The sequence below is a fragment of the Ceratotherium simum genome, chromosome 3 (genome assembly GCF_057802395.1).
Source record: "Ceratotherium simum simum isolate JZ-2026a chromosome 3, ASM5780239v1, whole genome shotgun sequence".
Taxonomy (NCBI): Eukaryota; Metazoa; Chordata; class Mammalia; order Perissodactyla; family Rhinocerotidae; genus Ceratotherium; species Ceratotherium simum.
In genome coordinates, this window is record NC_141902.1 from 64042462 (window position 1) to 64069710 (window position 27249).

Consider the following 27249-nt stretch of genomic DNA (forward strand, 5'->3'; position numbering starts at 1 on the left):
TGTTTTGATGGATGACAGGGACTTGTAGGATTAAGGGGTGTACAAGTGAGCCTTGGAGTTGGGACTTAGTCACTGGATTTGGAATCTGAGAAAGTGACTTTATTTCAAGCTACAGCAGCTTATGTAAGAGGAGAGTCAGAGGTTATTTTCCTATCTCGGTGATGACTGACTCCAGAATTGATTGAACTAGAAGCTGGAGTTATTAGTAAGTTTAGCTATGAGAAACAGGAAGATGAAGCAGGAAAAATGAAACAATTTAAGTGTTTTGCTAAGCTGATGCACAAAGATATAAATTTTAAACTAGAATACTTACAATTTATTAATTTATAATTTATAAAACAGAAGTACCAAATGTGGTAGTGTAATTGAATGTATGAAATGAATGCTAAATACTAAGCACACGTTAAAAGAATTAAACTGTTACATATTTCTTTTTTTTAACTTTTCTTCTGTTTTAAACCAATTTCTTCAGGGCCTGTATTTGTAAATATCATATCTTTGTCAACCATTAACGTTCAGTTATTTCCCTGTTAAAATCATTCTTCAATCACTTCCACAGTTTACTTATGCATGTAGCACTGATTTATTTTCTTTAAAGATTACGTTAACTTGATTTTTACTGAAAGGAAATATTTCTAATAAATCTCCCAATTAGAGTCGTTCACACTCTGATCAATAGAGCGACATTTTTCCTGAAGACTCTGTTGGAAATCTCGGAGTAGAATTGCTCCTTTCTGGCCATTTTATTACACTAGTAGAATTCTTAAAGGGCCCTGCACATATTTACTTCACATGTAGTATATTATAACTTTTTGCATAATAGAAGCTTACTGTTTTAAATATAGCTAAAGGCGTATTTTATTAACATTTCATCCTACCCTAAGCATGCTAAATGTTCTGCAAAGTTCAAAGTTAGTGTTGAACATGTAAACATACGCCTAAAATTTAAGCTTCTGAGGAAATGTTCAAAGGACCACCTTACTGTTAGTGGATTTCAGGATGAAATTATTTTCATCAAAGTGACCTGTAGGTAGCTGAATTTCTTGCTCTTCCTAAGATATCATCCAGCTCAGGACTCTGTGATTCTAGGAGAGATCCTTTGGTATGTTTTTTTTTCTGATGACTTAGTTGCTTGGACAGTCTTTGTATCAGTGGATTGATGGCAAGGGCATTTCTCTGGTTATGTGACATGGTTCTTTGAGACATCTCAACCTCTATCACAGAAAGCAATCACCTTGAGTGTTCTCTGATGTTAAGTAAATTTTATGTGAAAGAATTGATATTGGAGATTTTTTTAATACAATGAGAGCTTATACTTAATTTTAATAATTACCCTTGTCAAAGTATATTGGCTTTTATATGAATGATTTATAATTAGATCTAGGATGCTTAATTCATGGAGGCAAGAAGTAGTTCTATTTATCTTTTTCTCCTCTGAGCATGGGAGCACAAAGATACTACTAATACTATTCGTAAGAGGAGGCAGGCTGCCAAATCAGAACCTTATTAACTTTTTAAAATGTTTTCTAGGCAAAAGCTGACTGTATGTCCTATCATCGATGGGGAGGAACACCTGCGTTTGTTGAATTTTCAACACAATTTTATAACTCGGATCCAAAATATTTCTAATCTGCAAAAGCTAATATTCTTGGATTTATATGATAACCAGATTGAAGAAATTAGCGGGCTTTGTACTCTGAGATCCCTCCGTGTCCTTCTGTTGGGGAAAAACAGGTAATCTTTGTAGAGCAGTTTTGAGTTGTTATACGTAGGACTAATGTTGAGTCCTATGGTATTTAGATGGCAACTCAGAATTGAATAATACTTAAGAAACTAATAGACTAAAATTTTTTGAAAGTGTGTTTGAATGGATTAAGATTCAGTCATAATTTGTTTTATGAGATTTCGTGTGACAGTTAGTCTAACAAAATAACATTTATTGAGTGTGTATTTTATTATTTCCCTTGCTTTCCAGTGCCATATCTTATATGGCAGTAAATAGCAGACTTTGGCCTTAACTTTATGTTTTCTTATGGTGTATGTATATTTTTTTCTTCTCCCCAAAGCCCCAGCACATAGTTATATATTCTAGTTGTAGGTCCTTCTTATTTTCCTATGTAAGCTGCTGCCACAGCATGGCAACTGACAGACAAGTGGTATGGTTCCACGACTGGAAAATGAACCTGGGCCACCAAGACGGAGAGCACAGAACTTTAACCACTAGACCATCGTGGCTGGATCTAAGCTATATTTTAAGCATGTATATTCACTTTAAGCTTATGTGTTTCACTTGTGTTTCTTCTCAGTGCCTGACTAAGGGACATTTGATACTTTGTGATTGTCAAATTACTGGTTGATTCTTGTTCAGATATTTTCAGTATGTATATAATAGTACATCCTATATGAAGTTGCCCAGTTCCTTCCATAAATCTCTATTATGTAATGCAGTTACACAATTCCTGACCAATTTCCTTGAGATTTGTTCATGACTTTTCTCTCTATTGTGTTTTACTGGATAGCTTTTGCAATTCCTGCAAAGAAGGTCTCTTTAGCAAAATCCAAAAATGATTTTTATATTATCAAGTGATAAAGTTTAGATATGGCATTATACCTAAGGTTGGTTCCCCCCACCCCCCCCCCCCCACAGCATGGATCTTGAATTACCTCTTTATTCTCACTAGCCAATGATAATATAAGATACTTTTTCCAAGATCATGTCCCAGAGTTCTAGGCTCTTGTCTGTTCTCTGTGCTTTCTTGAAAGTTCCTGTCAGTGTAGTTTGTCACCTATAATTGGTTATTCCAGTGTTAAACTAAGCATTATGGTAGCATGAGGGTATTTGGGGGAGTTATAGGATTATAGAGTATTAGAGCTTGAAGTGACCTCAGAGATTAGCTGTCTCATTTTATAGACAAAGAAATGGAGATGTAAAGTGACTTTTGCAAGGTTAGATGTGTACAAACGATATACAGTAGCAGTATGCCACTAGACCAGTTTACTGAGTAAAGTGAGGAGTAACCTTTTCATACATTTTAGGCATTCCCTTCAAGGTGCTCCCTGTTGTCTCTCTCAGAGATTTCTTTATTAGTTTCTGATCCTTGGAGTTATTGATTTGTTTGTCTAGCTTCCATTTATTCTTTAGTATCATCACCCTTTGCCAGCCCTGATGGTCTAGTGGTTAAGAGTCAGCGCTCTCACTGCTGATGCCTGGGGTTCCTTGCCCAGTCAGGGAACCATACTGCCCATTGGTCGGTTGTCATACTGTGGCAGCTGCGTGTTGCTGTGATGCTGAAAGCTATGCCACCATTTCAGATACCAGCGGGGTCACCCATGGTGGACAGGTTTCAGTGGAGCTTCCAGACTAAGACAAGAGTAGGAAGAAGGACCTGGCCACCTACTTCCGAGAAAATTGGCTGTGAAAACCCTCTGAATTGCCCAGCATTGTTTGATATAGTGCCGGAAGATGAGAGGATGGTGCAAAAAGACCGGGCAGGGTTCCGCTTTGCTGTACACAGGGTCACTAGGAGTCTGGAATTGATTGGACGGCACTCACAACAGCAAACCATTGCCTTTATGCCCTCCTTTTAGTCCTTGAGTAAGGTGTTTTCCAGTGATATTTTTAATCTCCTTTTATAGTTTTAAACATAGTATCTGGGGCAGGCCCCGTGGCTTGGCAGTTGAGTGCACGCGCTCCGCTGTTGGCGGCCCAGGTTCGGATCCCGGGCGCGCACCGACGCACCGCTTCTCTGGCCATGCTGAGGCCGCATCCCACATACAGCAACTGGAAGGATGTGCAGCTATGACATACAACTATCTACTGGGGCTTTGGGGGAAAATAAATAAATAAATAAATAAAAAATTATAAACATAGTATCTAAGAGCTACCCTTGGTTCCTAACATTTTAAATCCTCTCTCAATCTATTCTCTTTTATTGCTTCTACTCTTCAGCTTCACTGGCTTCTCAAAAATAATTAAGTTTTAAAAAAATAATTTGTGCCTCAAAGACACCAGTCTATCTGACTTTCTGACCTTTCTACATGTCTCTTTGCTCCTCCAGCTCTAAGGGACCTAATGCCCTTCTCTATCCTTACCTTGGTCAAGGAAAAGCAATCTGATGCAGTCTCTTCTGCCTCTTTCTGCTCCTCCATCTTTTTGTTTGTTTGATTTTGGTCATATTTTACTTTATTTTTCACACAAAGAAAATAGCTGTTAAACAGTTCTAGAACTGTTAGTGTTCTTGAATAAAAAAGAAAATGAGTCAGAAGACAACTTTCCACATTTTCCCAAATTGCATATTTCTGAAGTATCAGTACAATGCAAATCTGATCCCTAAGACATATGCTTAGCGCTTTCCAACCAGCTGACTTTGTCATGGCAAGGGGGCTGTGAGCCTTGAAGTTGCAAATCTATCCTGTGGCAGTACTTGAGTGAACATTATGCAAACCTGGCTGAGGAATGTTGGAGAAGAGAGAAGCACATCTGCTACCCTGTCTCCTCACGTTTGTTGTGGATGACTTGTTACCCTCTGCTGGTCAAGTCCAGAAAGTTTGCTCCCTCCGACATGGCACAGCACTGCACCATCTTTAACTCCAAGGCAATGGAACCATATTTGAAAATCCAGGGCAGCCATATGCCTCTAAGTTCAAGCAGCTCCAACAAAGGTTTCTTCTCAAAAGCTAGAAAGACCCTGCTCAGATTCTGTATGAGAAGTTTACATTGCTACCAAAGAACTCCCCACCCTTCTGTACCACTTTGCTATTGAAGTTCTTGCCATCTCACTCTTCTGCTTTCTGTATCCCCTGTTTATCCTTGTGAGATCTTCTAATGCTCTCCTGATCACAGGCTAATGAATAGAACTTCTCTGCATTTTCTTCTGATCACCCAGGACAGTAGGTACAAAACTCTCTGCCAGACCCTGGGATTCCGTATTCCTTTCCTTTTGATTCCTTGAAGGTTCTCACTTAAGGATTTGTCTCTGACACCTGAAAAGTGTAGTTTTCATATAGACCCTATAATGGGGTCCTTATCCTCGCATAAGTAACATAATATGCCCTGCAGAGACAAGCTGTGATATACCCCTAGAGGTCTATAGCTGCTGAGGTATTTAATGGGCGAGCCTTGTCTTTTCCTAGTTTCAGTTCTGGTTAATGGGAGAACTTCTTTTTAAAAAATCTTCCAGGTCACATTGGTGTTAAGATAAAAATCCTTAACTATTGGGAACTGACTAGGATTCTGCAAATTCCTCACATCAATACCGGATCTGACAAGTGGCCTCCTAGGTCAACTGATGCCTTCATCTGCCTCTGCATTCTTTAGAATTGGATCTGTTTTTATGTCCTTTCAGGCACTGAGGGTGGGGAGAGAATCTATGGCAAAGGCAATTGATGAGAACAAGACAGCAAGATGTTTGGTTGGTCTTGAGTTTAACTGACTGAACAACTTGTGTGTTTTTCTTCGTATTCACCTGGGCACTCAGAATCTGAAGTGGGAGTCGTAAAGCTGCTGTGTGTCAAAGCTAAGAGAATGCCCAAGTCACAACACATAGGGACTGTTTACTGTGTAGCTTAACAGCATGTGAGGCCCTGATGGAATTCTGTAGGAAGACATATTGCACATGAAGGTTTCTGTGACTGAAGTGCCTTAAAGGTGCCCGGAGTTTCTGAAAAATGCAGAAACAGATTACATTGATCTTCCAAATCAGAGAACTTTGGGATGAGACCATCTCCATCCCTTGTGTGTAATTTTCAAAATGTTAAAAATATAATTCTCAGACAAATAGATAGTAATTACGGGCCAGCATTTTAATTAACTCAATATGTAATGAGGGAACCAGTGGGATGACAAAGCTCGTCCAAAGGAGGATAAGAGAAACTGATATATAGTCAATGACAAGTAAAGGATGCTGGAATAAGATTGTTAAGTTATAAAACAGGTTAATGTTCTACAAAGCAGTAAAATCATAACCCTCAGGTTATCTTTCTATTAGACAAAATAAATTACATTCTTACCTGGCAAAAATAATCATTACATCTTATTAGTTTTCTACAAGTTAGTATATAACTTTACAGAGTTTGGGCTCTAATCGGTAGTAAATAGGCAGATGTTCCTTAGGCATGCTTGTTGACAGTGCTCTGATATGACATTGAAAGGACATGCAGTCATCCCTCTGCCTAATTTCCAAATTTTTGTTATCAACATTGAGTAGCACACTTTCTTCTATACTCACATATCATGGTTTTACAAAATTGGTTTTTATACCATGTGTATGGTATATTATTTTTATTATTATTTTATTATATTACAAATATAATAAATATAAATAAAATATTATAATATTTTATTATTATTGTTATTATATTATCTACATTATCCTAGGTCATTAAATGTTCTCTGAAAATATGCTTTTTAAGAGCTGCATCATGTATATGAATATATGTAATAATTTACTTAATATTTCCCTTTTGTTAGACATTTACATTTTGTGTCTTTTTTTTTGCTATGATAATGCTGTGATGAATATCCTTGTCCATAAATCTTTTTCTGTATCTCTGATTATTTCCTTAGAATAGGTTTTACTATTTTCTGTTTAATAGGTGAGTTCATCCTCGTAAAGCTCTTATGAGGAGAGAACTGAGATTTGATGAGGAGGAAGGTCTATGTTTTAGGGCAGTACTTCTCAAAATGTGATCCCTGGACCAGCAACATCAGTATCACCCAAGAACTTGTTAGAAATGGAAATTTTTGGACCCTATCCCAGAAATTCTGGAGGTGGGGCTCAGCAATCTATTTTTAGCAAGCCCTCCAGATGATTCTGATGCACACGCAGAAGTTTGAGAACCTCTGTTTTAGGAAATGTGAGCTTGGGACTATAAAAGAATTGAATACAAGGCTTCTGTAATAGCTGTGAGGTCAGATTGCTGTTAGGAAGCATCAGTCTGTCCTAAGCCATATTATTAGGGTACTGTAATTTTCTCTAACTGTTCTAGGTATTTCAAGAGCAAAGCAGGTGGAGGAATAATTTTGTTGAAACTTTTGTCTGTTTTCCCATCTGGTTTGGCTGCTACTGTTATTATTGTTATTATTAATACTGGCTGTGATTATTAGAGAGATTTCTGTATTATATAGGATAGTATTAAATGCCTGACTCGGGATGAAGGCTAATCAAGGATTTCAGTCAGGCCAGAAGGATGTTAAAGGTTTGGATGATGTGACTTAGGGGTGTTCAGGCGGTAGGGTGCTTTCTAGGAAAAGAGCAGATTCTGCCAGTGTGATTGTGTGAGAGAGGAGACTGATGAGGAGATTGTGGTCTTAAGGGAGTGTGGTGTGTGTGTGTGTGTGTGCTAAGAGAGAGAGGAAGAACTGCAGTCATAGTACATAGTGGTGTACTGTGATGGTACATAGTGAGTGTATGATAAATATTTTTATAAATTAAATTGGATTGAATTGGTTGTGGTGATATAATTTTGGATTTGGCAATGATGTAATATGGCTGAGGTCAAAAGGAGATAGAAATTCATGAAGTTTAAGTTTGTATTATGTTTACATGGCATTCAGCATGTATGAAGTTTCAAGGGATGATCCAGGTTCTGGAAACATTTAGAAAGGTGGAAATGGCTTTTTGGGGCAGTAAACAGTGAAAACAGAAATAAATAGTGATAGGCAGATGATGATAAAGATGGATTGAATGAACTTCATTTTTGTCCTTTCTTTGCCATTACTCCTTTCGCTCTACTGAGTAATGGTAGTAGGAGAAAGTGGGATCTATAGGAGGGAGAAGAATAAAACGGAAGTGGCTTTTGTTTTGTTTTGTTTTATGTTTTTGTTAGAAGAGTCCAGTTGGAGGCAGTTGGACAGGTAAGGTAGCCATAGAAGGTAGGAATGAGGGAGACAATGGGTAAGCCCTAACCATTAGGGAATATAAGAGGGGCTTCTTAGAGATGAAATTCTGTGTTTTTTAATTTATAGCAATGTTTTAGCTTTTCACAAGATGGCAAATCAAAAATTCCAAATAAATATTCACACACTCAGCAGGTCTAGTAGAAAACATTTAGGTGGTTTGTCTTTGTGATAAATAATCCTGTTATGAATACCCTTGTACATAAAACTCATCCATTTAGTTAGTATGTTCATTCATTCGTTAAAGAAATATTTATTAGGTACCTAGTCAGTGCCAGGCATTGTCATTGTCATGGGGATAGAGTAGAGAACATGTCAAAGTATCTGCTATCTTGAAGCTCACATTTTGGTTTGAGGAAGGAGATCATAAAAAAGTAAACACATAAATAATAAAATTTTAGGCAAGGATAAATGCAATGAAGTCAATTAAAGCAGAGAAAGGAGCGAGTAATGGGGACAGGAAGGGAGAGCTATTTTTGATAGGGTCATCTGGAAAGGCCGCTCCAAGAATATATTTGAGCCGAGATCTGAATAATATGAAGGCGTGAACCATGTGAATTTCTGGGGGAGAACATTAAGGAAGAAGGAACAGCAAGGGTAAACCCCCCAAGGCAGAAATGAATTTGTTAGGTTAGAGACAGCAAGAAAGCCCCTGTGACTGGAGCAGAGTGAGTGAGCGAGCCTGAACCATGTTAGGAGGTAATGTTGGAGAAAGCGTCAGCAGCCAAAGTTTAGGGCCCCGAAGACTGAGGTAAGGAGTTTAGATTGTGTTCTAAGGTGAAGGGAATTGCTTCGAATCAGTGCCTTGTCCTAAGGTTCTTAGAAGTAGAATTGCTCTTCTCTAAAGATACGACTTTTAAGCTGTCTTTGGGACATTCTCCCCAGTGGGATGGCATCTTTAACATTATAATTAAATCAATGGGAAGTATGTTTTTGTTTAATATATATAATTATATATAATCTCTCTCTCTATATATATAGATAGCTGTTTCTCTAGCTATATATATAGAGAGAATAAATTCAAATGAGTTATGCCTTAGCATGTTTTAATTTACCATAGATGTGATACATCCATATTTCTACTCATTCTGATTTTCAGAATCAAGAAAATCTCAAATCTGGAGAATCTAAAAAGCTTAGATGTCTTGGACCTTCATGGAAATCAGGTATTGTAAAGCCTTTTCATTTCTTTGTTTTTTGAAAAAAAGTCCAGGAAATTTGGTATTATAAAAGTTTTAAGAATTTAAGAATTGTGTTGAATTTTTCAAGAGTTACTTTACTGATTCACTGAAATTTCTAAGATATTAAGCCTATTTATGTAAGATTTGGTAATTCCTTAGCAGTACATGACAGACAAAACATAGAAAACATTTGGAATCCTTGTAGTTATGACAATTTTGTTTCTTATTGAGTCTTTTATTAACTTATTTTTTAAGTATACATTATCTTATCCAACCCCAACCCAAGGACTAGATTATTACTAATGATCTTCTTCTACTTAGGTGTTCCTCCTTTATTCCGAGGTAACCACTATTCTGGATTTCACATTTATCATTCCTTTGTGGGGCTTTTTTTAGTTGGTTTTATCACATATAAATGTATCTAAATAATATATTGTTTAGTAATATTGTCTCTTAATTTACAAAAGGTGTTGTACTATATGTTGTCATCTAGTGTTTGCTTTTTGGATACAACGTTATGTCACTGAGATTCTTCTATGTTGAGTAAGTAGCTGTAGTTTATTCATTTTCACTGTTGTATGTTTCACGTTGTGATTATGTGAAAACTTCTTTCTCTAATTTATTATTGATAGACGTTTGGGTTGTTTCCTTGTTTGTTGTTGTTTTGTTTCCTATTAGGAATAGTACTTCTAAGAACATTCTTGTGTGTGTTTCTTCCATATACCATAAGTGCTCTAGAGTCTACATCTAGGAGTGAAACTGGTGGGTCATAGATTACTTCAATGTTTAACTTTAAAAGGTAATACCAAATAGATGTTAGCTCAGAGCTGGTCTTCCTCAGCAAAAAACCAGGAGGATTAGCATGGATGTTAGCTCAGGGCTGATCTTCCTCACAAAAAAAAAAAAAAGAAAAAAGAAAAAGATAATGCCAAATTGTTTTCCAAAGTGGTTGTACCAGTTTATACTCCTACCAGTAATACTTAAGAGATCCTGTTGCTTCACATTCTTTTCAACATTTGGAATTGTCAGACTTCTTAATTTTTGCCAATTAAATTTATATAAAGTGTTGTCTCCTTGTGGTTTTGATTTATATTTCCCTGAGTACTGTATAATCTGAGCTTGTTATTCTGTTTAGTAAGTCAACTTCTCTACCCCTATGTGTGTCTGTCTCGATTTCTCTATCTGGCTTGTCATATTCTCCCTCCTTATTCTTCTCTCTCAGAGCGTCTTGGCAGTTTTTTAACCCTTTGCTCTTCCTTTTATAATTTTATTTATTTATTTTTTCCCCAAAGCCCCAGTAGATAGTTGTATGTCATAGTTGCACATCCTTCTAGTTGCTGTATGTGGGACACGGCCTCAGCATGGCCGGAGAAGCGGTGCGTCGGTGTGCGCCCGGGATCCGAACCCGGGCCGCCAGCAGTGGAGCGCACGCACTTAACTGCTAAGCCACGGGGCCGGCCCTGCTCTTCCTTTTAAATTTTAGTCTTTGAAATGTATTTATTTATGAATAGCTACATGAGCTGCATACTCAATCAGGAGGTAAAGCCTCTCCGGAGGTGATAAGCATACTTTCTGGGATGATCCAGGAATCCCTGCCTAGTGATGAACAAGCTCTGCCACTGCCACTTGCAGTCGGTCAGGCACAAACCTCAGTATGATCCCTCTAGGCTTTCTAACAGCTGTGAGTCCCAGTCGTTTTGGTGAAAAGCTAATGTAATTAATAAAAGCCTTGATAGATCTAGATAGGCCACATCTTAGATTCTAATCTCATCGCAGCCCCACCTGAGTGTCTGTCTGTGTATGCACTCGGTGGGAGGAGTGTTGACAGCCTGGGAATTGCCCAGCTCTGCAGGCTGGTAAGTGACACTCTAGTAGAGGTGAAGTTACCCAGTTGGATGGTGGTAGAAGGGGAAGAGGAACTAAAGAGTTTTGTCAGAAAAAAAATACCATATGCAAAAGCACTGAGACTAAAAACAACATGGTAAGTATTTTTTACTGCTAGAAAATTTAGCACGAGTTGAGGAATGGTGAGAGATGAGGCGAGAAAAGTAGGTAAAGGCCGGATTGTGGAGGGCTTTGTACGTCATACTAAGGAATTGCCATTTAACTTGTAGCCCACTATTTTTTTTTCCAGTAACTTTATTGAGATCATAATGGTTTATAACATTGTGTAATTTTGGGTGTACATTATTGTTTGTCAATTTCTAAGTAGACTTCAGCTTGGTCACCCCAAGTAGTCTAATTATTGTCCATCACCTTACATATGTGCCCCTTTACCCCTTTCACCCACCCCCCACCCCTCTGGTAACCACCAATCTGTTCTCTTTATCCATGTATTTGTTATATGCCACGTATGAGTGAAAGGCAGTATTTGTCTTTCTCTGTCTGGCTTATTTCACTTAACGTCATACCCTTAAGGTCCATCCATGTTGTTGCAAATAGGACAATTTTGTCTTTTTTATGGCTGAGTAGTATTCCATTGTATATATATACCACATCTTCTTTATCCAGTCATCAGTTGATAGGCACCTGTGTTGCTTCCACATCTTGGCTATTGTGAATAATGCTGCAGTGAACATAGGGGTGCATAAATCTCTTTGGATCACTGATTTCAGGTTCTTTGGATAAATGCCCAGTAGTGGGATAGCTGGATCATATGGTATTTCTATTTTTAATTTTTTGAGAAATCTCCATACTGTTTTCCATAGTGGCTGCACCAGTTTGCATTCCCACCAGCAGTGCATGAGGATTCCCTTTTCTCCACATTCTCTCCAACATTTGTTATTTTTTGTCTTGGTAATTATATCCATTCTGACTGGTGTAAGGTGATATCTCACATTTGTTTTGATTTGCATTTCCCTAATAATTAGTGATGTTGAACATTGTTTCATGTGTCTGTTGGCCATCTGTATATCTTCCTTGGAAAAATGCCTGTTCATATCCTCTGCCCATTTTTTGATTGGGTTGTTTGTTTTTTTGTTGTTGAGTTGTATGAGTTCTTTATATATTTTGGAGATCAACCCCTTAGAAAGTGATTTGCAAATATTTTCTCCCAGTTGGTGGGTTGTCTTTTCGTTTTGTTCGTGGTCTTCTTTGCTTTGCAGAAGCTTTTAAGTCTGATGTAGTCCCATTTGTTAACTTTTTCTTTTGTTTCCCTTACCCGGTCAGACGTTATTTGAAAAGATGCTGCTAAGATCAGTGTCATATAGTGTACTGCCTATATTTTCTGCTAGGAGTTTTATAGTTTCAGGTCTTACATTCAAGTCTTTAATCCATTTTGAGTTAATTTTTGTGTATGGTGCAAGGTAATGGTCTACTTTCATACTTTTGCATGTAGCTGTCCAGTTTTCCCGACACCATTTATTGAAGAGACTTTCCTTTCTCCATTGTATGTTCTTGGCTCCTTTGTCAAAGATTAACTGTCCAGGGGCCGGCCCGGTGGCACAAGCGGTTAAGTGCGCGTGCTCTGCTGCGGTGGCCTGGGGTTTGGAGGTTCGGATCCCTGGAGCGCACCGACGCACCGCTTGTGAAGCCATGCTGTGGTGGCGTCCCATATAAAGTGGAGGAAGATGGGCATGGATGTTAGCCCAGGGCCAGTCTTCCTCAGCAAAAAGAGGAGGATTGGCAGATGTTAGCTCAAGGCTGATCTTCCTCACAAAAAAAAAAAAAAAAGATTAACTATCCATAGATATGTGGTTTTATTTCTGGGTAGCCCACTATTTTTAAAACTATTCATAACTATAAGTGAAACATTTTATGGCAGCAATATTTTTCTTAAGTTTGTTTTAAAATGTATATATGTGAAATAGACATATTTATGTGGTTTTCACATTACAATATACCTTTAAGAATTAGTGGGCATTACCCACAATCTGTAAGAGCACCTGATAAATGAATAACATATCACTTGATCTATATATTATATGTAGGAATTATTTACCAACCATAATATTGATGAAAACTGCTCTATTCCTTTTTAGCTGACGTGTATTAGCTGTCTTATAATTTCAGCATGTTTGTGATATTGCGTGTATTAATATTAAATATTGTACCACACAAATTATTTCTCAAGGTTCTATAACTACAAGAAGGAAGTTTGAAATGAAAATCTGAGTCTGGTTTTACAATATCTAAATCCAATAAGCAAAAATTTGGAGTATTTCAAAGCAAAGACAGTCTTGGTTACCTTAGGCTTCTAAAAAGTCAGGAGATAAACTGTTTAAGATGAAACAATGTCCAACTCTAAAAAAATAACATCAGGTAGTTAAAAAGCTAAAAGGAAATTAAGTGAATATTGTCTGTCTTTTGAATTTACTTCCATTGGGAATAAATATGGTACTTGGTGTGCATTGTGAAATAAAATGCAATTGGTTTATGGATGTGAAAATGTTCTGAGGAATGATGATAGTGTTTAAGAAATAGACTGAGGAATGGAAGGAGATGGAGGGAGGTGAAACGAGATAGAGAACAGTTGAGAGACTAAGCCAGTAGTCTTTGTGAGAAGTCATGGCGACTTGAACTAAAGTAGGAGCAATAGGGATAATAATAGGGGGGCAGATTGGACAAATATTGAAAAAGTAGAAACATCAAGATTTAGCAATTGATTATATGTGAGTAGTGAAGTATACAGAGAAATCTGGGAGGTTGACTCTCAATTTCTGACCTAGATTTTTTTTGATCTACCAGAATTTGTTCTCTCGGTAATGCTTGCTTTAACATGGACACAACCGTGCTTCAAAAAGAACCTGTTCTTTCAGCGAAATCTTTCCCTTCAGGGAGAGCTTGCCCTTTCTGTGATTGCTCGCTTGAAAGCAGACCTTTGCCCTTTTGGTATTGCTGCGTAGGAAGGTTGTCTTTATTTAGACAGAGCAGTCTGGTTATCTTACACACAAAGATAGGACTGGAGAATCCAGCTTTCCTATGTGTATTAAGAAAATCTGCAGTCTATCTTGGGACTGTCTCTCTGATCAGTATGACCCCATAACTGGGCTTTCAAACATTCTCTTCTTCTTGTGAAGTTTATTAACTAATCAAGAACTATGATCTCACCCTATACCACCCTTTGCCTGAAGTTTCTATCAATTTACTCTATGCTTGTGATTTTGTCCATGGCCGCGACAAGTAACAGACTTGATTCTATCAGAGATGTTGCACACGATTCTGGCCTATCTGATTGCAAAGCAAGAAGCCCAGCAATATCCCCAGTGATTTTTTTTTTTAATTACAGGTTGATACCTATATATTAGAATTAACATTAACAATGTTTCTTTTCAGAGTTTAAACTAAAGGGTAACTCTAAAATGTAGGCATTCTAATTGTAAGTCTCACCAGAACCAAATGGAATTAGAGAGGTAGTTTTCTAGAAGAAGTGCCCCCATGATTATTTGCAGAAGGGAGAAAACACCCTATGCAGGTCATACAACAATTGTGCCCCTTTGTTCTATATACTTATATCTTCTTGAGCTCAGGAAAGCTTTATTTTATATATATAAATATTGCTTTTCCATTTATGTTTGTTATATCTATATTGTCTGTCTTTCACATCCCCATCTTATCTTTTATTCCTCTTATCTGTATTTTTTCTTAGTATTTTAGGAGAATTTCTCAAGCTTATGCTGACAGTACTGATTTTCTACAGTGTCTATTTTGCTTTTTGCTGATTCCATACATTTCAAATTCCATCAACTATTTAGTTATGAAATATTTTTGTCCATGTCTTATTGTACAGATCTGTCATCTGCAAATGCTGATAACCTTGTTTCTTCTTTTACAATTTTTATTTAATTTATTGTCATTTTACATTTGTTAGGCCAAAAATCTTAGGACAAATTTTAAAGCATGGTCAGATGTTACCTTTCTATATTATTGAATTTATAATAAATGTAGTTTGATTTCCCCTCTCAAACCTAGATGGAATCTAGATGATATTTCTTGAATGTAAGAGAAGGTCCAAATAACAACATAGAAACTGGATTATAAATCTAAAAAAAAACTTCTTTTAGCCAACATCTGCTTTGCAGTGGTAAATGAAAATTTTCAAATAATACGAATTTGTGATGGCAATACATATGAAAAAATTAACCTCTAGTCATTGTGAAATTTATTTATTTTTTTTTGTGAGGAGATCAGCCCTGTGCTAACATCTGCCACTCCTCCTCTCTTTTTTTTGTTGCTAAGGAAGACTTGCCCTCGGCTAACAGCCGTGCCCATCTTCCTCCACTTTATATGGGACACCGCCACAGCATGGCTTGCCAAGCAGTGCGTCGGTGCGCGCCCGGGATCCGAACCTGCGAACCCTGGGCTGCCACAGTGGAGCGCGCACACTTAACCGCTTGTGCCACTGGGCCGGCCCCCTGAAATTTATTTTTTTTAATGTTCAGAAGAAAAGTGTTATGTGTATGACTCATTGTTATTTAAGTAATATTTTAAGTTATATTAAAAGGTTGCTGAAGTCCCCCGAAAGGAGCCCTACTTCTGTATCACGCAGGAACTCATCCCATTGTGCTATGCTTGCTGTACTACAGTAGTGGGGCTTAAAACCATGTTGAGATCTCATCACTTCATGGGTGTGGCTTTTACTTACCCTCACCTTACTGTGCAGCTCCAGCTTCTCCGCTGCAGTTCAGCGCTTATGCACACGTGCACGTTCCATGATGCAAGTCCTGTCGTTCTAAACAGTTAATGTCTACCTGACTAAACATTATCTATCTGTCTTAAGCATTTCCACTAATAAAGAATATCCATCCTCACCCTCCACTAGGGATCCTAGTTCCTTGAATCTTTTCCCTTCAGACCCATGACTGCTCTCAGGATCCTGCAGTATAAATGGAATCAACAAGGGCAACTTGGTATCATTCCTTTTCCTTGCCTTTTCTCTCGGAGGACAGTCTTGCTTGGTCAAAACATGGTGAGCTTATGCCTTGGGCTCACAGTAAGTTTCTATTTGGCAGGTGGTATGTATACTTCTTGTTACCTGGCACACTGTTGGGGCACTTAGAGATGTGCCAAACAATGGACTTGTTGATTATTTGATAAAATTTACTTCAAATATTTACTATTGTCAAATTATAAAATATATGTTTCTTTGGTTAACTTTCACAAGTTAAATGACTTCAGATTATCTACAACAGAGGAAATGGAAATAGATTTTTAAATGTCTTCATATAAACTTGTCAGTGAATCCAGTGACTATATATTTTATTTTTAGAGTTTTTATAACATGCATGTCTGAGATTTATGGCTGCTAATCATCCCTTCCTCATTTTTTAACAGATTACCACAATTGAAAATGTCAATCATTTGTGTGATTTGAGAGTTTTAAATCTTGCCAGGAACCTTTTAAGTCACGTTGATAATCTTAATGGGCTGGACTCACTAACTGAACTTAACCTGAGGCACAATCAGATCACTTTTGTGGTGAGTATCAAAATGGCATCAATATGTGGTCCCTGGTTTTTCTTTAAAGGAAATGAAATAAATGTTATTGCATTGCTTTATGCAAAGTAAGAATCAAAGGTAATTTAGTTTTTTTCTGAATTTAAATTGTGGATATAATTATTAAGCTTTATAATATTTTGATTTGGGAAGTGTTAAGGTGTTTTCTATTTTAAAAGATAAATATAAAATTAGAAACAGAATAGAAGTGTTATCAGTAAATGAATCAGCTAGTGTAAATGAACACTGAATCCTTTCCTGTTTTGTCATGGGTATAGAATTAATAAGAAAGAAAGGTTATTGGTGACTGAAAGTTGATGAATTGTTGCACCAAGAGGAAAAAGGCACAGAGAGGAGAGGTTGAGGGCTGTGAAGACATGCGTAAATATCATATCCTTTGCAGTTTTTAAAGCAGCAGCTTGGTTTAGTGGAAAGAACATTGCATAGGGCGTCAGAGGTCTAGTTCTGGTCTCAGCTTCATCTCTCATGAGCTGTGTCACCTTGGGTAAATCACTTTAACGCTGTAAGCCTCGGTTTACTTTTCTCTAAAATGAGGGCATTGGGCTAGATTATCTCTAGGGTCCTTTTGGCTTGTTGACTCTGAAAAAAGACATAAAGATGGTAGAGAACTGGCATGTGAGCAAGAGGAAAAGAGTTAGCATTGTGGGGGCAAAACTACAGAAAGGCGACTCTGGAACTCTGAAGATAAACTTCATTAGAGTTATAGTTGTACCCAAGTTCGGCAACTAAATAACAGCTTGGTGCTCAGGTATTTTGTACTTGTGCATATGTGAAGAGCACTAGAAATACAGCTTTCAGCTGTATGATATGATACGGGCCAAGAAGACTTCTAATGATTTGTAAAAATGTTATTTGTTTTTTTTTTTTTTGGTGAGAAAGATTAGCCCTGAGCTAACACTTGTTGCCAATCTTCCTTTTTTTGCTTGAGGAAGATTGGCCCTGAGCTAATATCTGCCCATCTTCCTCTATTTTGTATGTGGGACGCCTCCACGGCATGGTTTGTTGAGTGGTGTATGTCTGCACCCAGGATCTGAACCTGCGAACCCAGGCCACTGAAGCGGAGCTCGCTGAACTTAACCACTATGCTGCCAGGCCGGCCCCTTTTATTTGTTCTTTTAACAAGTTTCCTTTGTTTACATGCAATAGAAAAACTTCATTAGATCCTCTCTGGATATCATTTAAGCACTTTTAAAGGCAAAATCTAACTCTGAACTTCTTCAAGACATTGAGTTCCTTAGTAGATAAGTATAACTGTAAGTGGTACCCTGGTAAAGGCTGGGGGACAGATGATGCCTTATATCTAGCCCCCATTGTACAGGCTGATTTCATTTTGAAAATCTGAGCCAAGTAGTGCTCATATCTTTTAGGAGGTTGGGATGATTTCAGAACCTTCTCCAAGACCTGGATTTATTCCAGAACCTGTAAATTCTGTCAGGCCCTCCCCAGACTGGATTTAAATATTGGAAATGGCTTGCTTATTTTAAAAGACATCCAGATTGAATTAATCTGTTACATTGCTGAATCTCTAGGAACTACTCAGGCTGAACTTAATCTGACCTCAAGACATTGGGTATAGTAAGAATCTAAAAAGCTTTGGTGGATTCCTGTCTATATTTTGTCTTTCGTTTGGAAAATGCATAATGCATATCTAAGAAATTGCTTACTGAATTTCCCATTGAGTATTATGTCTAATCATTACTGGTATAGTTTAGGCAGCAATAAGCATTTTATGGAAAAGGAAACTGTATTAATTTCTAAAAGTTAAAAAGATTTAGTGATAGGTATTATACATATGATGTCATTATCATGATAATGACAAGTATCATGTATATTAATTTATAGAAAATTGAGAGTACACGTATAAGGATAAATAAGAAACTTTATCCAACTCTTATTTGTTTCTTTTTCAAAGTATCCTTTTCTTAAAAGAGCCAAGAGACTTTTAAATCCGAGGATTCATTTTTTTTTTTTTTTCATTATCTTTTCTTTTCTCCAGGGTCAGTTATATCACATTTTTTCTTTTTGCTTTTTTTTTTCTTTCGTGGTTTTGATTTTCCTCAATGGCTGGTAATCTTTAAATGAAGGACCATGTTAAATAGTGGCTGGGTCTCCTGTGCAGCTGAATCGGTCTTTTTAACCATAGGATCTCTCCCTGGAATGATCACTAGCTTTGTGTAAGTTGTTAAATCCCACACATTGGCAGACTTCCCTTTAGAGTGAGTGGAAGGGAAAAGGCAGGCTTACTTTGTAATTGCCAAAATAGGGAAGACTTTACTTTTGGGAGTAGAAGGACTTGAGTATCTTATGTGCCAGGTGAAACTACCATTCCTTTTTCCCCTCGGGTTCTACTGTAGCAGTTATTAACCACCTCCATAGATAGAACACCCACGCTCTCCATCCTTCCTTGACAGATACTCTATTTGTTTAGAGAACAGATCCTGAGGCTCCAGCTGAGGGTTTCTTCAGCCAGCTCCTCTGTACATGGTTGTGTGTGTGTGCATGGCAGGAGTGGGAGTGGGCTGGGGATGGGATGGGTTTGTTGGTGTTCCAGGAATAGCTGTTGAGTAGACAGACCTTTAATTACACATCTACTTGATTGCCCACAATTAGCCGCAGTCCACGCCTGCTCTTTGTGTGTATTAACTCTGAGCATGGAGTAAGATGGCATTCTGTCAGACAGAACTGCTGCGTTTGCAGTGCAGCGTCTCTCTTGCTAGTTTTAAGCTGCAGTTTTCTCTGTTCAGGATATATCCAATAAGATCCTATCTGCTTTCCAGCTTCCTGAAATTCATGAAAAATGCCGATCTATTAATGATAACTCTCTTGTTTTTAGCATTTCCGTGGATTTACTCATTTTGTGTATTTTTTTCTGCTTCACCCATTGAATCTTGGGAAGGAGATGAAACAAATACATTACCTACTTCACCATCTTATTAGAAATCTTCTTCTCTGATGCTTTTGATGTGGAAAAGTTCTTGTCTGTTTGGTTTTCGTTGTAGTTAAATTCACTAATCTTTTTCTTGGAAATTTTGTAAATTTCAAGCCAAATGTCTTTTCAGTATATATCTTTCCCTTCTGAAAATTATTAAACATTTCAGACACTTTTAAAAGAATAGGAAATAATATTACCAACATTTGTGTATCCACCAGTCAACTTAATAAATGAAAACCTTTCAATTTTCCTATTGTCTTTCAAACATGGGTGAAGCCTCTTGTGTAACCTTCCCCCATCACATTCCCTCCCTGCTTTCAGAGGTTACCACAATCCTGAATTTGCTGTTTAATCCCATGTATGTCTGTTTCCTTTTCCCGTATATGTGTGTATCCCTAAACAATATGAAATAGTCTTTCTGCATGCTTTTTTTTTTTTTTTGTCAGGAAGATCAGCCCTGAGCTAACATCTGTGCTAATCCTCTTCTTTTTGCTGAGGAAGACTGGCTTTGAGCTAACATCCATTGCCTAATCCTCTTCCTTTTTTTCCCCCAAAGCCCCCCAGTAGATAGTTGTATGTCATAGTTGCACATCCTTCTAGTTGCTGTATGTGGGATGCGGCCTCAGCATGGCCGGAGTAGCGGTGCGTCGGTGCGCCCGGGATCCAAACCTGGGCCGCCAGTAGCGGAGCACGCGCACTTAACCACCAAGCCACGGGGCCGGCCCTTTCTGCATGCTTTTAAATGTTCTGTAAAAGGTATACTGTACATATCTTCTGTAAGTTGCTTTTATTAACATTATGCTTTGAGATTTGTCTACGTTGATACTTGTAGCTCTAGATCACTGATTTTAATTGTTATGTAGTATTCCATTGTATGATTGTCATTAAATGTTCATTCTTCTGTTTGTGGGCAGTCATAGTATTTTCAATTTTTTGTTGTTAAGAAGTAGCACAATCATGATGTAATCTATACAGAAATAGAAGTATAATGATGTACACCTGAAATTTATACAATGTTATAAACCAGTGTTACTGCAATAAATAAAAAATTAAAAAAAAAAAGTAGCACAAGTAATATTTTTGTACATATCTTTTTGTGCGTATGTGTAACAATTTCTCTAGGACAGTGGCTTTCAGACATTTTTAGCTATAATCTATGGTAATATATAAATTTATATTGAAACCCAGTTATTGAGTACATATTTATATGGGTACATTATAAAAAATGGAAACAAGCATTTCATGAAATTATACCTACCCTTACTGCAGTCCATTCTGGTATATTCTGTTCTGTTCTATTCTCATTAAAAAATGTTGGTCTCAAAAAAAAATGTTGGTCTCAATCCACTGAATTGATTTCTTGACCAATAAAAAATTGGTTGCAATCTGCATTTGAAAACAATGCTCAACGGTGGATACTTGGGAGAAGCATTGCTGGGTGCCAGCATTATGCACATCATTTCACTTGATCAGATATCGCCAAGTTTTTCCTAAGGTTGTCACACCAAACTCCATTTCCATCAGCATTATCTGAGTGTTTTTTTAACTTCACATCTTTGTTGATGCTTGCTATTGTCAGACCTTTTAATTTTTGCAAATCTTTTAGCTATGAAATTGTGTTGCATTGAGATTTTAATTTGAATTTCCAGTGAGATTGAATGCCTTTCATCTTTTTGATATTGAGATTGCCTCTTCTGTGTGTAGCCTTATCCTTTGCCCATTGTAATAGCAGGTTTTTTTTCTTTTTCCTGTTGATCGATAGTATTTCTTTTGTTTCTGCTCTTTTGAGGAACAGAAGTAAAAAATCATCAATAGTTTTCTTTATTGTTTCTGTTTTTTGTTTGAAAAATCCTTCCTTATAGGCTGAGGACATAAGGACTTTTTCTATACTGTCTAACAAAAGTTTTAAAGTTGTTCTTCACCTGTAGGTGTTTCATTTATTTGGAATTGATTTTTGCCTGTGGTGTGAAGTTGAAGTTCAATTTCGTTTTTTTCTCATTACTGATTGTCCCAGCACCATTTATTGAAGAGTGAGTTCTTCCTGTCCTTCTCTCTCCTCTTGGCAGTATCTCCCTCTAGCAGATTAAATATCCACATATGCATGGGGCTTTGCCTGGCCTCTCTGCTCTACTTAATTGATCTCTATCCATGTTCCACTATAACACTGTCCTAATAACTGTAACTTTCTATGTCCAAAGAGCTAGTCAAATGAGGTCCCCAATCTGTGTTTCTCTTCCCTCTTCCTCCCATTCCCAGCCAGCCAGACGTCCTTCCTTCCTTTTTAGAAAAAAATTTAAAAAAGTCATTTTGGTCCTTTCTTTTTCTATATACATTCTAAAAATAGCATGTCAAGTTTCGTGAATAACTCTACTGGTCTCTTTGATTGGGATATCTTTGAATTTGAAGACAATTGACATTTCCATGATATTGAGCCTTCAATATCATAATAAGAACATGGCACATTAATATGAATGACATAATATGAATACAGCATATCCTCAATTCATGTATGTTTCATTTAATGATTTTTATGCTTTTCTCTATAGATAACTTGTTTTTTGTTAGATTTCTTCCCAGATATCTTATACTTTTTTGTTGCTATTGTAAATGTTTTTGGTGAACAATAGAGTTCTTACTATTACTAGTATATGGAACCACCGTTGATTTTGGTTCATTGATCTTACATCTAGCAACCTTGCTCTGGACACTTAATAATTCTAATAATATATCTGTAGATTATTTGAAGATTTCTATTTAGACAATAATAATTTTTTGTGAACAATGATAATTTTTTCCTAATTATTATATATTTTGTTTCTTCTTGTTTAGCTGAGTTAGACTGAACTTCCAGTTTGACTGAAAGTCCGGTACAAAATTGAATAAAGAAGGAAAGTGGGCATCCTTGCCTTATTCCTGATTTTAAAGGAAATGCATCACTAGCTATGTTTGATAAATGCCATTTATTGTCTGAAAAAATTATATTCTATTTTGAGTTTGTTTAGAGTTTGTATTATAAATGGTTGTTGGATTTTATTGAATGATTTTTATACAACTCTTAGATTGATCATATGGATTCTTTTCTTCTTTAATCTATTAAATTTGCAAATTATATTACAAGATTTTGTAATGTAAGTCATTCCAGCATTTTTGGTCATTATGTTTATTATGGGCTGCATTTCATATACATTCCTGGATTTTGTTTGCTAATATTTTATTCACAGTCTTTACATCTATGTTAATAAATGAGATTGGCCTGTATTTTCTTTTCTTTTTATTGTTCTTATATGGAGGTCATACTGGTGTCATAAAATAAGTTGAAGAGTGCTTCCTATTTTGATATTTTGTGATTCCCTGTTTTGGTTTCCTATTTGTTATAAATCTCAATTTATATGAGATAAAGATGTTCCGTTCCTTGAATATTTGGTAGAACTGCTCTGTAAAATAGTCTGGGTAGTTTTAAACTGTTGACTCAGTAACCATCGTGGGCATAAGTTTTGATATGCTATAGTTGCCCTTCATCTAAGTTCACTTTTTTTTGGCTGCTCTATCTCTAGTCATGTCCCACTTGTCACTTCTCATAATGCTTATTTATGCCTTCTTTTTTCTTGATCAGTCTTGCCTGAAGTTTGTTTATTTTCCTAGTAGTTTCAAAGGACCAGCTTTTAGCTTTGTTGAACCTCTCTTATAGCTTTTAAAAAATATTATTTTATTGATTTTGTTCTTATTTCTCTTATTTCCTCTATTTTCTTTCTAAAGTTTTGTGTTGGATGTTTGATACATTAGTTTTCAGTCTTTTTTATTTTCTAATATAAGCTCTTAAGGCTATAAATCTCCCTCTAAGAACCACTTCAGCTTCTTCTCACATGTTTTGAAATTTAGTATTTTTATTATCATTTAGTTCTAAATATTTTCTAAGTTCCATTATGATTTCTTCTTTGATCCACATGCTGATTAGAAATATATTTAAAATTTTTGAAATGTGTGGATTTCTTATTCCTTTTTTCATCATTTTTTTCTAGTTTAATTGCATGTGGCCAGTAAATATGGATTATATGTAGTTGGTTCTTTGTAGATTGTTGAGATTTGCTTTACTGCCTAGTATGCAGTCAATATTTATAGTCAATACTTACTATCAATATATTTGCCTAATATGTGGTCATTATTTTGAAGCTATGTTTCTAGGTACACACAAGTTTAAAATTTATGTTTCTTCCTGGTAAATTGTTCCTTTTATCATTATGTATTAACTATCTTTATTACTAACTCCTTCATTGAGCAAGTATTTTGTGAACATGGGCTGTATGCCCAGCACTGTTCTAGGTAGTATATATCAGGAAGCTACTAATACTTCTTGCCTTAATATTTATTTAATCTAATGTTAATACCAGCTTTCTTTTGGTGTTTTCCTGGTATATCTTTTTTATTCCTTAACCTTTTTTTAATTTTTAATTTTGACATAATTTCAGAAAATGTTGCAATAATAGTATAAAGAAATCCCAATGTAAAGATTCTTTAAATGATAACATTTTAGTACATTAATTTATCCTCTCTTGGTCACACTCTCTTTCTTCCCTTCACTTTTTATCTACCAGTGAGTGTGTGTGTGTCTCTCTCTCTCTCTTTTTTCTGAACCATTTAAGAGTAAGTTGCAGACATGATGACCCTTTATCTCCACAAACTTCAGTGTGTAGTTCCTAAAAACAAGAAATTCTCTTATATAACCACACTACAATGATCAAAATTAGGAAATTAACATTAATATGATACTATTATCTAATCTACAGATCCCATTCAGATTTTCTCAATTGTCTCAATAGTGTCCTTTATAGCAAAAGAAAATTCAAGATCATGTATTACATTCAGTTGTTATGTCTCCCTAGTCTTATTTATTCTGGAAGAGTACCTGAATCTTCCCTTTTATTTTATGACATTGACATTTTTGAAGAATGTTAGTTTATTATTTTGTAGAATGTCCCTCACTTTGGGCTTGTCTAGTGATGTTTCCTCATGATTAGATTCAGTGGTACACTTTTGGCAGGAATACCAACACACATGATGCTGAGTTCTTCTCAGTGAATCACATTGAGTATTCTTTTTTTTTTGGTGAGGATGATCAGCCCTAAGCTAACATCCATTGCCAATCGTCCTCGTTTTGCTGAGGGAGATTAGCCTTGAGCTAACATCTGTGCCCATCTTCCTCTATTTTGTATATGGGATGCCTCCACAGCATGGCCTGATGAGCGGTGCATAGGTCTGCGCCCAGGATCCGAACCTGCGATCCCCAGACCGCTGAAGCAGAGCGTGTGAACTTAACCACTATGCCACTGGGCCAGCCCCCATATTAAGTATTTTTTATCAACCTTTTTCTTATAAAGAATGCACAACTCCTTTTTTAAACTTACAAATCTGAGAATCTATCTTTTAACCAGAAACTTTAGTTTATTATACTAATTGTGATTACTGATGTATTTAGATTTATCACTTCTATGTTATTTCATACTTTCTATTTGTCCTACTTTTCCTGTGCTTTTTTTTTTCTTGTATCTTATTTTGGGTTGATGGAGTTTTCTCTGTTCTTTCTTATTTACTTTAATGGTTACTCTTCACATATCAAATTATACACTTGACTTAAATTATAGAGTTATTCACATCTCTACCCTCTTCTCAAATAAGGACCTTAGAATCATTTAATCCAGTAACCCCCTCCAATTTTACATGGTTTTTGTGCATAGTATTTTCTTTTTATCTTTTTATTCCTCAAATTAGATGTTTTAATTGCTGTTGTTTTCAGTCAGTGCTTATTTGGATTCACCCACATGCTTGCCTTCACCACTCCTCCCAAAATATATAACTTAGAAAAAATTCCTTTAAGGTGGGCAAAAAACTCTGGTGGTAGTAAGCTGTCTCAGTTTTTGTTTGTCTAATAATATGTTTGTTTTGCTTTTATTCATGAGTGATGATTTGACTTGGTTGACATTTTTCTCCTGGACGTTTGAAGCTCATATTCCATTGTCTTTGGGCTCTATTATTGTCATTAAACTGTCCAGTATCATTTTTTCTGAGGCAGTCTTTTTCTTCCTCTGGTTGCTTTCAAGATTATAAGATTTCTTTTTGAAGTCCTTCAGACTCACTATGGTGTGTATATGACTTAAACTATGTTAAACTACCATATTTCACCAGTTTAAGACATATTTTTCCATATTTCAACAACTCTGAAATCTGGATATGTCTTACAATCTATGGCATCTTGAAATCACCGTTGGACAGGCTACAGCAATTTCATTGCCTAAGTATATGTAAACTTGCCTCTGTTTATACTACTGTCATTTCAATTGTTGGTACTACATGTTTTGAATTTAATCACTGTTCAAAATGTATTTAAAAAGACCACACCATGAGTTGGCATTGAAATGAAACATTACTTACAAAGGCATGGAAATCAAACAGCAAAGACATACATTTTATATTAGTGAAACATATTTTTCGTTGGAGGAATGACCGCAGTTCCACAGTTTTTTGCTAATTGACAATCAAATACTTTAAAAGAAAGATAACCATGTACAGGTGAAGCTGTGTTACATTTTGTTACTAAGATAGGTTCAGAGAGGTTCCCTATCACATGCCAAGCAATGGAACTGAAAGCAGGAGAAGCTGAGCAAACTCCTTGGACTAGATGAAAGAAATTTCAAAGCAGCAAGAAGCTGTGTGAATAATTTATGCTGGTGTATTAGTCAATTCAGGCTTTGATAACAAAATACCACAAACTGGGTAGCTTATAACCAACAGAAATTTCTCACAGTTCTGGAATCTAGGAAGTCTAAGATCAAGGTGCCAACATGGTTGCATTCTGGTGAGGGCCCTCTGCCTGGTCTGTCGCTGATTCCTTTTCTCTGTGTCCTCATGTGGTGAAAGGGGCTAGGGATCTCTCTGGAGCCTCTTTTATAAGGCATTAATTCCTTTCATGAGGGCTCCACCCTCCTGACTTAAGCACTTCCCAAAGGCCCCACCTCCTAATACCATGATGGCGGTTAGGATTTCAACATAGGAGTTTGGAGGAGACACAAGCATTCAGACAGTAGCACTGATGTTTTTTGATCTTAACAATATCAAAACATACAAGTTGGGTGTCACTAGCTTGGAAGAAAATCCTGTAGACAATACTCTTAGAGTATACTTTTAGGACATCCTATATCACCAATGTTCCTGATGGCTCAGAAGACAATATTGTGTGAAAAGTGTGGACATTGTTAGTTAAATAGTGATTCAGAAGTTGAATTCTAAATGTGAAGACTTTTCCTCCAAACAGAGGTATAATTTAGATACAGTAAAATGCAAAAATCTTAACTGTAGTTTAATAACTTTTTTTCATATAAGTGTACTTCCATTTGACCACCACCCAGATCAAGAATGAAAACATTTCTATCACTCCAGAAAGTTCCCTTGTGCCCCTTTCCAGTCAATGCCTTTCCCTGCCCCAGAGATTTTTTAACTTCTATCCCTGTGGATTAATTTTGCCTGTTTTTGAACTTTTTATAAAGTATATATATATAAAAAGTATGTACTGTTTTATGTGCTAAACATAATATTTTGGTATTCATCCATTTTGTTGTATGTATTGATATTTTTTCTTTTTAATTGCCAAGTTGTATCCATTGTATAAATATAGTACTATTTGCTTTTTCATTCTTCTGTTCACAGGCAGCTTGGTTATTTCCAGTTTTTGGCTCTTACAAATAAAGCTGCTATGACTATTCTTGTAGTCTTTTATTTATATATTTATTTTG

At 36.4% G+C, this 27249-nt stretch overlaps 1 protein-coding gene across 4 annotated transcripts in view; it reads left to right on the top strand.

Moving 5' to 3' along the window:
* Positions 1 to 27249, top strand: part of LRRC49 (leucine rich repeat containing 49) — a 121381-nt gene that overhangs the window by 9806 nt on the left and 84326 nt on the right. For all 4 annotated transcript variants that reach the window (XR_015551551.1, XR_015551549.1, XM_014780877.2 and 1 more), the window contains 3 exons: positions 1531 to 1734; positions 8997 to 9063; positions 16351 to 16494. Coding sequence is in view for 2 of the 4 variants with exons in the window: in XM_014780877.2 (XP_014636363.1) it covers positions 1531 to 1734; positions 8997 to 9063; positions 16351 to 16494 (415 nt within the window). In the remaining 2 variants the exon portion in view is untranslated. The remainder of the gene's footprint in view (positions 1 to 1530; positions 1735 to 8996; positions 9064 to 16350; positions 16495 to 27249) is intronic.